Consider the following 12,185-nt stretch of genomic DNA (forward strand, 5'->3'; position numbering starts at 1 on the left):
AATCCCACTTAACAGTAACGGCGATTCCGTCAATACACGGAACGGGAAACATTCAATCGCGTTTACACCGAAACGCGTCTTCGAATTTGGACGGCACGTTTTGTTTTCGTTGAACCACCTAATAACAACCACACCACCACTTCCCAAACTTTTTTTAATTTAATTATTATTTAATAATAAAATGAATAATTAAAGTATATTTTTTATGCGGTTTCCTGAACTAATAAAGAGATAATTGCTTTAGAGTATAAAACTATAAATTATCCCTTCCTTACCCTTTTTCGGTTTTCTAAGCATTCGCTCCCTCTCTTTCATCATCCACTATTTCTCTCCGTTTTCTGGTCCAGCCGGAAAACTTCTCCCGTTCGCCGGAAAACCGCTTTTGTTTTCGGCGTCCCTTTTTTGGCGTTTCCAGAGGAAGCTGATTTCGGTCTTCTTATTCTCGCGTCGGCATTCTCTCTCAATTTGCTTTTGTTGCTTCTACGAGGCGTTGGATCTCTCTGTCACGCGGTTTTAGCGTTCTATTCGACGTTCTTCGAGAATGTGGCGAGCCTGGTTGTTCTTCGAGGCTCGCGCTTAATCTGCATCATTCTGGATCGTTGTTTAGGGTTTAGATTCGGATTTTTATCGTGATTGCTTTTTCTGGCTGTTCTGTGCACAAGTTAACGAAGACGGAGGCCTACAGGGAGCGACTTCGTAATGAAATGGTAGGCTAATCGTGTTTTATTCAGAATTTTTTTTTGTATTGGCTTTTTATTTGGTTTTTGATTCGCTGATACTTGGAACTCTCCTGATAATGTATATTCTTCTGCTCTTCGTTCAGATCTCGGACATTGTTACGATATTTTACAATTTAGATGTGATTCCTTTTGTTTTGTTTGCTTGAATAATGAATTTTTCGAATCACGCCTTGTCATATTTTTATTTTCCCGTCGTTCTTGTTTTTCATGTTTAGGCTTCAGAGTGTGATATACAATTGATGTTCTTGAGGGATGCTTAAGGTGCATTTTGTAAGTGTGGGTGTTTTTTCTCTAATAAGTAAAACATGGTTCTTCTTTGAAGATCATTGGTAGAATAGAAAAAAGAGCATCACGGTTCTTCTCTTTTTCTTTGTTCACCAGTTTCTGGAATAGTATTTTAGAAGATTAAGTTTAACAGAGGAGATTAATAATTTTCTTGGCTTATATTTTTCTTTCCCTTTTCGTGTTGAAATTTATGTGATTAGAGCTACTTTTTTTTTTTAATTGGTTTATCCTAAGGTGGAAATAGTGATGTTGAGAGGAGTAAACTATTCAAATTTCAGCGCATGCATTTGTTGAAAATTTCTGTAAGAATGTTTTTGTTGACTCTTTGCTTTGCGTGGTTCTAAATTGGGATAAGGTATTTTTGCTCAAATTTTCCCTTCTTAGCGGATACTTTTCAGAATGAGGTGATTTATGTTTGACTCAGAATGACCCTGTTCGATAATGTTCCCGACTTTGGTTGCCTCATAACGAACGACCCCTCTTCTAGTTATTGAGTCCCTAATGGTAATATACCGTAGAAATTCGAAATAATTTCGGCCCTGGGATTGTTCTAGTTTGCTTGAGTTTAAACTTTAGTCGTTCACTCCTTCGTTTCAAGCTGGATTGACACTCTTTTGGTTCATTTGAAGATTTACGGGGCAATGCTTTGCATGACCTTTTGTCACTTTAGTTCAACGATCCAGTTATGCTTACATAACATATATTTCAGTCTGTTAATTTCTTATTACTATCCATCTATTTTCACATCATTGTGACTTAATTTTTGTTTTCATGTGTGCATTTTACTGTTAAAAACCTGAATGTGATTTGTTTTTATACAGGTGGAAAGAAGAGTGACTTTATCTAAGGAAGTTAGGAATGGGTTAGAATTTTTGAAGCGTAAAAGGCTTCAGCGTGCACAATCTGTCACTGCTACCCAAACAAATATTGCTAACATGATGAACAGAAGTGGAGGAGATGCTTTAAGAGACTCAGCATCATGTGGCATGAGATTGCATGGCAATGCTGATGTCTTTTCCAAACGAAAGGTGGATAAGTTTGATACAAATGACCTGGACTGGACTGAAACAATTCCAGAGTGTCCTGTGTATTCTCCAACAAAGGAGGAATTTGAGGATCCTTTGGTTTATTTGCAAAAGATAGCTCCAGAAGCTTCTAAATATGGTATTGAGTTTTCGTCTCTTGAATATTTTATTTCTTCTAGTGTGTATTGACTTTAGTATTTTGGATTAATATTATATATTAGTGAGCAGTATGTAGCTTTGACAAACTCACGACATGGCAGGGCTTTCCAGTGCTTGCCCTTTAAATCCTGCTTTTGTTTTTGTTGAGAGGGTATTGATCATTAGTGATGTAAAAGATAAATTCATTGAGTGAGGAGGATACAAAATGTAAGATTAACTGAAGGATGATCATTCTTTCTGTACCTCAAACTTTAAAAGGATTCTAAACAAAATGGAATGTAGAAGTCTGACTAAGGTCATGGTGTGGAGACATCAATTAAATGATTTTTCTCTCAATCTTTTGTCATCATATATCTAGCGTCATACTCACTAGTTTTATTCATTTCCTGAAGTATCCTATATTTGTATTTTTTTGAAACTTTTGGTTTAAATGAGAGGATTGTCATTGATTATTTCGAATTTGATTGTAAAAGTTATTGGTTCAGGATGATGAAATGAAGTAGCCTCCTATTATATTGTATATTGGGGAGGGGATAGATGAAACCAATTGAGTAGTAGAACTGACCTAGCTGTTTCTTTTTGAATCTTGTAACAAATTCCAGGTATATGCAAGATTATCTCTCCTTTGAGCGCTTCAGTACCTGCTGGGGTTGTATTAATGAAGGAGAAAGCAGGTTTCAAGTTTACAACTAGAGTGCAGCCTCTTCGCCTTGCTGAATGGGATTCTGAAGACAAAGTCACGTTTTTTATGAGTGGAAGGTCGGTTTCTCTACTTATTATGTTAATATTTGCATTATGTAATTTATAATTGCGTTATTGCCTTTTTGATTAATAAATTGTAATTTAAACAGAAATTATACATTTCGTGATTTTGAGAAAATGGCAAACAAAGTATTTGCTAGAAGATATTGCAGTGCTGGATGCCTTCCTGCCACATACTTGGAAAAAGAGTTTTGGAATGAAATTGGTTGTGGGAAGATGGAAAGTGTTGAATATGCATGTGATGTTGATGGCAGTGCCTTTTCATCTTCTCCCATTGACCAGCTTGGGAACAGCAAATGGAATTTGAAGGTGTTAATTTTATTGGTGTATCTCTATTTGTTTAGATATCCTTTTCTTTCTTTATAGGAGAGTAGAATATGTGACAAAGATAACTTATTCAACAATTCCTTCTGTATGATCTCAGAAACTATCAAGGTTGCCCAAATCAAGTTTACGGCTCTTGGAAACATTAATTCCGGTATGATAGTTTCGTTTAACGGTTTAGTCATCTTTGTAATATACATTTTACATGACTTCATATTGGATTTTCATTTCAGGGAGTAACCGAGCCCATGTTGTACATTGGAATGCTGTTCAGCATGTTTGCGTGGCATGTGGAAGATCATTATTTGTACAGGTAAATGTTGCTTATTTTCAGAATAAGTTCATAATAACATTATCACAACTGAAGGCTTTCTTCTTTAGTTGATTATTTAATGATATTAATATATTACATTGTTATGACAGCATTAATTATCATCACTGTGGCGCATCCAAAACATGGTACGGTATTCCAGGTCATGCAGCTTTGGAATTTGAAAGGGTGGTGAGAGAACATGTGTACACTAATGATATTTTGTCAAGTGATGGGGAAGATGGTGCATTTGATGTTCTTCTGGGGAAAACAACTCTATTTCCACCAAATATTTTGTTAGAGCATGAAGTTCCTGTCTACAAGGCCGTTCAAAAGCCTGGGGAGTTTATAATAACTTTCCCTAGAGCATATCATGCTGGCTTCAGTCATGGTTAGATTTGCTCATTTCTATTTTGTAGTTCCAGGAATTCTATCGCACCTTCTACTCCCACTATTCACTGCTTGTGAAATAAATAAATTAAAAACTGATCCGTGTAATATTGGTTACAATTGTAGGTTTCAATTGTGGAGAAGCAGTGAATTTTGCAATTGGTGATTGGTTTCCGTTAGGGGCTATTGCTAGCAGAAGATATGCACTTCTTAACAGGGTTCCTTTACTGCCCCATGAAGAACTTCTATGCAAAGAAGCAATGCTTCTCCGTACATGCTTGGAACTTGAAGATTCGGATTTTCCCTCTTCAGACTCTCTTTCTCATAATAGCATTAAGATTTCATTTGTTAACTTGATGCGATTCCAGCATTGCGCGCGATGGTTTCTAACGAAATCAAGGGCTTGTATAAGCGTCTCTTCTCATTCCCATGGCACAATTCTCTGTAGCCTTTGCAAACGTGACTGTTACGTAGCTTATGTTGATTGCAACTGTCATATGCATCCTGTATGCCTACGTCACGGTAAGCTTTGCTCATTATCATTTACTATGTTATGTATGTTTGGTTTATTGGATCCCATGCTTTGCTTAATATCATTTACCATATATGGTAATCTCATGGATTTCAAATTGTTTCTTTAATATCCTATGGGATTATAATAGGAAAAAAAAATATTATCTTGTTTCTGGACTAAAGAATAAATTATGGACACAATGAATTCTTTACTTGATTATTACATGCATTTTCTATGGTACAATATTCTCATTTTGTGTTTTTAATTTTTGAGAATTCAGATGTTGATTCTCTTGACTTCACCTGTGGGAGCAAACACACACTTTATTTGAGGGAGGATATTATGGATATGGAAGCCGCAGCCAAGATGTTTGAGCAGGAAGATGGGATATCACATGAGATAAGGAAGCAAACCAATAGTGGTCAAAACATGTATGCATATCCTTTGTCAAATATGTTTCAGAGAGCCGAGGCAAATGGATACATTCCTTATTGTGAGCTAAAACTTGATTCTGTTGTTGAATTTTATACAACTCCAGAGCACTCAACAAATAATCAAGAATACAGTACACAGAATCAATCTGTCTTTGTACATTGCTCTGAAAATCAAATACCATTGGTGTCTGACGTTTCCTTTTCTTCAGCCACATCCACTCTTTCTGAATCCCTTGAGAGCTTCTCTACTCCCAAAAATGTAAGTCATCTGAATATAGTTTTTGAATATTGACCTTGCATATTATTCCATTGAGATTATTGAATGGTTATTATTGATTCTGGAACTAAACTTTCCGTTAATTATTTATTCTGCTAACAGGCTGAAGGGCATACAAATATCAATTTAGGAGGAGGTATTGTTGATTTTGAGGATTTTGGTGAAAGAATACCCAACAGTGCATGTGAATCTTCGTTATCCCCTGCTGTGTGCCATGAAAGCTCGATTAAACCACAGAGTGTTGATACAAAGCCCATCGCGGACGAGAGTGATTCTGATTCAGAGATGTTTAGGGTAAAGCGCCCTTCTTCTCTGAAAGCAGAGAGGAGAAATATGAATGATGTCACGTCTTCAAAGCAGACTGAGCAGCAGGTATTTTTCAAATATTTAGTTTATTTATTCATTTATATCATTGCTATTTTATCACTCAGCGCTCAGCTTACGTTCCCAGTGTTTCATCTTTCCTAAATGGATTATCAGATTATGCTATATGAATGGACCATGATGATATTGTAATCTATGAGCAGGGACTAAAACGGCTGAAGAAAGTCCTTCCTGAAGGAAGGAGTGATCAACCAATGGATTTCAGAACTCAGGAGTTAAGTTACAAACATGTTAGCCATAAAAGTCGTGTTCAAGTCTCCTCCAGGGACAGATTTGCAAGGGGTAATGGCATTCCCATTTCGATAAGATATAAGAAGTTAGGGAACGAGGAAATAAGTATGCAACGAGATCACCACCAACACCGGAAAGATAGGTTCTTGCAGCAACAGACATTTAGGGAACCGCCTTCCATTGAGATTGAGCCAAAGCGCCTTAAAGTCCGAGGCCCTTCGTTTTTAGGCTTAGAGAGCAGATTGAATTGATGTTTCAAGTTGGCTCGAAAGGATTGTGAAACGCGATCTAGAGTCTGAATTTGCTAACTTCATTTAGCTTATGGGCTTTCTAACAATACACTAAATCCAAATGATTGATTAAGGGAGGAAGCAGCGGCAAGATATTAACGTATTAGGATATGAAATTACATTCTTTGTGCAGGCCAACATTTGGAATCTGCACGGGTGGTGATCCTTTGGGTTCTCACGCCGAGGTGTTTTTCCAACTTTGGTTGGTGAACCTGACTTGCAAAGTTAGGACTTAGAAATCGGGTTAGCGACATTTATTTCCATGTAAATTTGTATTTTTCTTCTCACCTGTTGTTTAGGTCTTGTTAGGAACGTGGTCTCCATTGTTTTCTCATTAAATTCTATCAGCTGCTTCTTCCCCTTCTGATGTTAATCCATTCTTTTTGTAGCAATAGGTCCTTTGTACCTAGAACTACTTGAATAAAGTTCAAGGAAATTTCTCATTTTCTCTCAATACTACCTTGCAAATTTGTTGTGCTGATCAAATTTGGTATCGTCTTTTGTAACTAATGATCACCTGAGAAAGAAATCATTTGATGTAATTTACCATTCTTTAGCACATTACTAATTATCAGGAAACATTTAGTGGATTATATAACTGCTAATTTTTCCTAGCCCAGTTGTCAAGATCAACCGCTGATGAAAAAGTTTCATATTGAATGATGATTGTACTTTTTGGTTTAATAACACGCCATTGGAGTAAGTTGTCGTGGGTAGGTAGCTCTATTATGGCAGAGGTCACATGTTTCTGAGACTATTCACATAAAATAAGATAACATTTTTATATGTAACATCTTTTTTTCTTTCTTTTGTTTAGTACTTTACATATTTAACCTTCGAACCTGTAACAATTGTTTAACCGGAAAATTTGTTTAATTGATCTATATAAACAGTGATAACTTCTTCCAAAAATACTAATTTTGTGAAAAATCAAACTTATTTTTGTGAGAAAACGATTACCATATTTTCTGAAAAGGGTATTTATTTTATTTGTATCCAGCTGTTCCATAGCCACCGGTGCACAACTGTAATAAAAATGTTTAAGTAATATATTTGTTTTAAGGCATTTGAATGTTTTCTTCGTTTTATTTTCGTATTTTGTTCGAGTAATGTTTATTCAAATGTGAACAATGTTATCTTGTTATCAAGGAATGTTTTAAGAAAAACTAAATCAAAGCATTAAGACAAATATGTATAAAACAAATAATAATTACTTTTAAGCTATTAAAATATTTAGCAAACTATGTTTTATATCCTTTAACTTTATGTTCTCAGATTACTATTTTGTAAGATCCAAAGATTTCCTTTAATTCGGTATATTGCTCAGCTGGTTTCATTTGATGATAAATCAGTAACTCTTAGGCATTTAATTTATTTTTGAATATACAAGTTTTATATACGCATAAATAATATCCAAACTTTAAATCATGATGTATTAAAAACCAAATCCAAATTCCAATATACTGCGACTCTTTTTAGTTCCATTATTTAAATCTCTTATATTTTGTATTTAGATGCCCTTTTAAGAATCTTCATGAGACAGGAGTATCCAAGAAGGTAATGGTTTGTATGAGATTTTTTTTTTTTTTGGAGAGAATTTGATTGAGAATTAGTTGCTACATTTCTTTCCATTTATTCATATAATTTGTATTAGCTTATCAGTTTTTTTTAACACATCAGGCTATAGTTATTAGTTAACATATGCAGCTGTATTTATTCGGTAAGAGTTTTTACTGCAGAAATAGAAACATTGATATCTAACGTAGCATGTACATTAACCACTTACTTTAGATATATAGTCCCAGTCCCTCGAACATTAACTTAATTTTTTCCTTTTTGCTTTTTATACATATATGTCCTAAATCTTTTAAAAGAAATAAATAAAATGTAAAATTTTCTTAGTCGATCTAAAGCTACTGATAACACAACATCATTTACTTGCTTATCAAATTCAGTGATAATAGTTATCACTTATAACTCCTCATTATAAGTTATTACAAATCATCACACAAAATTATTCTAGGTATCACTACAATCTACGTCAAAACTCTCTGGCAATCAAAGAAATTACCATAACCACAATTGTGACTCAAAGAAAATCTTATAGTATAAGAATTTTATATGGGAGAAAATAACGATAATATATTATAACTTAATACCTTTCGAAATTTTGGTATTAAGTACATATCCACTAAAAAGTAAAATTTAACTCATTCGAAGTGCTTTGAATACACCAATTGTAGTTTTATAAATGAAGATAGTTAATAAAGTCTATAAACATGAGGATGAGAACAGCCTAAAACTTAATGTCATGTTCACGTTCACACAACTATATCATACCAAATAAGTAATTTATATATACATTGAATGTTACGTTTGAACATAACTAGTTTGAACATAACCAGAACGACTACTTCCACGCTCAAGCGTTAAGTCTAAAAAAACATATAAACATAATAATAGCTAACAACCTATTTATGGATTCTAGTGCTTTTCATACTATTTCAATCATCACACTAACTCTAAATTAAATTTATTCAATTTGGTTCCTCAACACCAACCACAATCAAAATTATCAAAATTTTACATACTTGATAAAAACATATTATTAAACTCTAATACAAAATATCAATTAAATAAACAATTATAACTTTAAATCATCTACACAAATATTCAACTTTATAAATTAACTTCAAATAAGATAGTCTGTTAAGGAAGAAAAGTATTATAATATCTCTTGAACTCCTATACACAAGAATATTCCAGAGAACTTATAAAACGCAAACCTAAAAATTAAAACCTAATCATTAGTTTGAAAGAAAGTTTATAGTTCTCAACCGATCAAAGATATGAAGTACAAAAGTTCACACATGAAAAGGAAATAGATAAAAAAAGGATATAGAAATAGGATAATAAGGAAAATTCATCACAACGGGCACACTTTTCTTAGGGTAATTATATAACATCAATAGACACTTCATTAATATCTATATATCTTTTTTCACACCAAATTGTCTATTTATTTACATTTTTCTAGTTATGTTTAAATATAAACTAGCATGACTGTATTCACAGGTCATTTTATTTATTTTCCTCTCTCCATTTTTGTTGAATTCATAATTATTGGAATTATTTTGTTTAACTTTAAAGGAAAAATCAAGCAAGACAAAAATACCTTTTCATATTTTGTTTTTACATGGCCGGAAATTTTGACCAACTTTTTTCTTTTTTGTTCACACTAAATTTCAGATCCAAAAGAAAATAATACATGGACCCAGTTTAACTTTATTCAGCCGCTTCTTTCTGCACCACCATATATTTCTTCCTGCACCTTATATAAGAAATTTTCGATTTTACGCTTTATAAATTATGCAATCCAAAATAAAAAATGATTTTCAACTTGTATAATATAAAATTGAAAAATATTTCTGAATCATAAAATCAGAAAGCTGAACATGACTTCTAAATTATACCTAGAAGTTATTTTTTTCTTTAAAAATGAATTTTTAGATCGTATAATAAAAGAAGTTAAAATTTATTTGAGAAAAAAAGCTGAATTATATAATTTTAAAATAAAAAAATGACTTTCAAATTACGTAAGAGAAAATTCTACTTTTGTCTGGATTATGTAACTTGGAAGGTAAAAATGAATTTTAGATTATATAATTTAAAAGTTTTTATTTTATTTCCTAAAGTAACTTTCAAATTGTATAATCTGAAAATATAAAAATAAAATTTTATTTAAATGGAGGTATAGGAAAAAACTTATGGTGGTGCAAGAAGAAACTACAGTAGTTTACGTTCAACAGAAAAAAACCGGGCTTCTTGATAGACATGACACGAACTCGTGTTGGCCCAAAATAGAAGTACTCAGAAAACTTAACATTGTTTGTTCACACTTTATACTTCTTCTCTTTTTGTATGGATTCGATTTAATTTTGTTTATATTTTTTTTTCATTTATTCTCGCATTTAGCAATTTTTTATCAGGTTGAATTATAAAGGCAGGCAGAAAGCATCTTTTCGTCGTCAAAGATAAAGGAAAAAACATCTTTGAAAGATGTCCACTTTAGTGTGATAACTACTTTAAAATTTGTTCACATCAATTGAATATGTACATATAATATATATTGTCTTTTTACCATTTTATTTATAAAATTTATTTTCATAAAGTTATTGGTTTGTATGAACTAGATTTTGTACAGTGACTTTAAGAAGAAAAACTGTAAAAGATTAAATAAAATAAACTTATAAGTTGAAATAAAATGTAAAATAATCATATCATATAGTTTTTTTTTAAATTAGTTTACACATTACTTTGATAATTTTTATTTTTATTTTTTCACAAATCCTTATAAAAGAACTTGTATAAACAAACATATTGACATATCTTTTCCTTTTTCTATATTTAACACTTGAGTTCCATAATTACGCATAATTAGCCCTTCTAGGTATTTTTTACACCTTAATTAACTCTTCTCTCCAATCCAATAATTTTTAGAAGTTTTACTAAATGGATCTCACATTATAATATATTATATATGGAAGGCCCACAATCTATGTTTAGTTTATTATAATGAAACTAAAAAATTATCATTAAAATAAAAGGTAACAAATTAAAAATTATTGATATTTAAGTTGTTTTTTGAGTTTTTATAAAGTTAAGAGTTTCTTTTAATGAAATAAATTAGAGTGTAATAAAAATATAGCTTAAATGAGGTATTTTCGAGCCATATTCTCAAATAAAATAGAATTTATATTTAATCTTTTCTTTACTTAAAAGACGAATTGTTGCTTGAGGATAAAATTCATGACTTATATAAGTAGTTATTTGGTTGGAAACTTATATTCAACATTTATCTCACTTGAGTGAGTTATGCAAATGACAATAACTCTCAACATACCAAAATATTGTAAGCATTATTTTTTTCATATACACATAATTTACACTTGCTAAAGCGTGTTTCTTATCATCAAAGACAACATTTTTTTATACCAATAGCATCTTATTATACATGCATTTTCTTACTTTCCAAATCTCACTGAATTTACAACTCTAGTCTTAGATAATATGCTCACATTAAATGCATAATATTGCTATAATTCAAAATATTTATAATCTCAACTTCACATAAATATAAAAAATTCAATTCAAATATATTCCATTAGCAATACATCTGTAAAACCGTAAAGTGTTCAAAAAACCATAATATATAATCTAAACTCATCTATATGTATTGAAATCATGCTTGCTTTACTAACATCATCATCAGTTGCTTTACTAACATCATCCGTCTTGTACACTAAAGAACTAGAATTAAAAAGAAAATGGTGAAAACAAAATCTCATAAAATTTGGTTTGCCAATTTTTGTGAATTAATTTTAATCATGGGTAATTATTGATGAATATTGACAATCAGTTTTTATCCATCAAATAATAAATGTTATATAAATAGTTTCTTATATATTAAATGATAAATTTGTATTACAAGAAATTATTTATATGCTTATAATTTAGTTTCTATTTATTGATTTTGATTTTGAAAAATAGTGATGATTGATATTAATTGTACTATTAACAATTAAAAAATATTACATCAATCATTTTATCATCTTTCAAAATTACAATATCAAAACTATATCACAAGTGAAGAGTTTTTTTTGAAGATAGAAATCATAAATATGCTTTTATTTTCAAAATTACTAATTAAAAAAATATTTAAATTACATGTGTTATAAATAATGATAATTTAAAATTAATGTAAATTAGTTTTGGACAAGCGTTGCAAAAGACAAAAAAAAAAAAAAAACAAGGAAGAAGGAAAAGCTGAAATGTTAGCGAATTCGGATAGGCTTTAATATTTATATAACTAAAGGAAAAAAAATAAAATAAATATAAGTGGTAAACACAAATTTGAGCTTGTGCACAAATTATCTAAGGTAGTGTTTGGATCAACAAATTTACTATTAACAAGCAGATGATCCTCTCTTTGGATTAGCAGATTTGGTATGATTTGGGAGGGTGGAATTGCAAGCTCAGAAATGGGATTATGATTTCTCA

At 31.4% G+C, this 12,185-nt stretch overlaps 1 protein-coding gene across 2 annotated transcripts; it reads left to right on the plus strand.

Moving 5' to 3' along the window:
• The first annotated feature begins 263 nt into the window (after positions 1-263).
• On the plus strand, positions 264-6,579 carry LOC108335923 (lysine-specific demethylase JMJ13). 2 transcript variants are annotated; one of them, XM_017572140.2, is made up of 11 exons: positions 264-707; positions 1,847-2,189; positions 2,812-2,968; positions 3,061-3,280; positions 3,396-3,449; positions 3,529-3,608; positions 3,719-3,996; positions 4,122-4,517; positions 4,790-5,202; positions 5,323-5,592; positions 5,701-5,828. In XM_017572140.2, the coding sequence occupies exons 1-11, from the start codon at positions 705-707 to the stop codon at positions 5,734-5,736; spliced, it is 2,250 nt and encodes a 749-aa protein (XP_017427629.1). In that variant the 5' UTR covers positions 264-704; the 3' UTR covers positions 5,737-5,828. The 2 variants fall into 2 exon arrangements, with proteins under 2 accessions (XP_017427629.1, XP_017427628.1); XM_017572139.2 differs by having other exon boundaries at positions 265-707; positions 5,748-6,579.
• Positions 6,580-12,185: the final 5,606 nt, after the last annotated feature.

Source organism: Vigna angularis, chromosome 10, assembly GCF_016808095.1.
Source record: "Vigna angularis cultivar LongXiaoDou No.4 chromosome 10, ASM1680809v1, whole genome shotgun sequence".
NCBI lineage: Eukaryota > Viridiplantae > Streptophyta > Magnoliopsida > Fabales > Fabaceae > Vigna > Vigna angularis.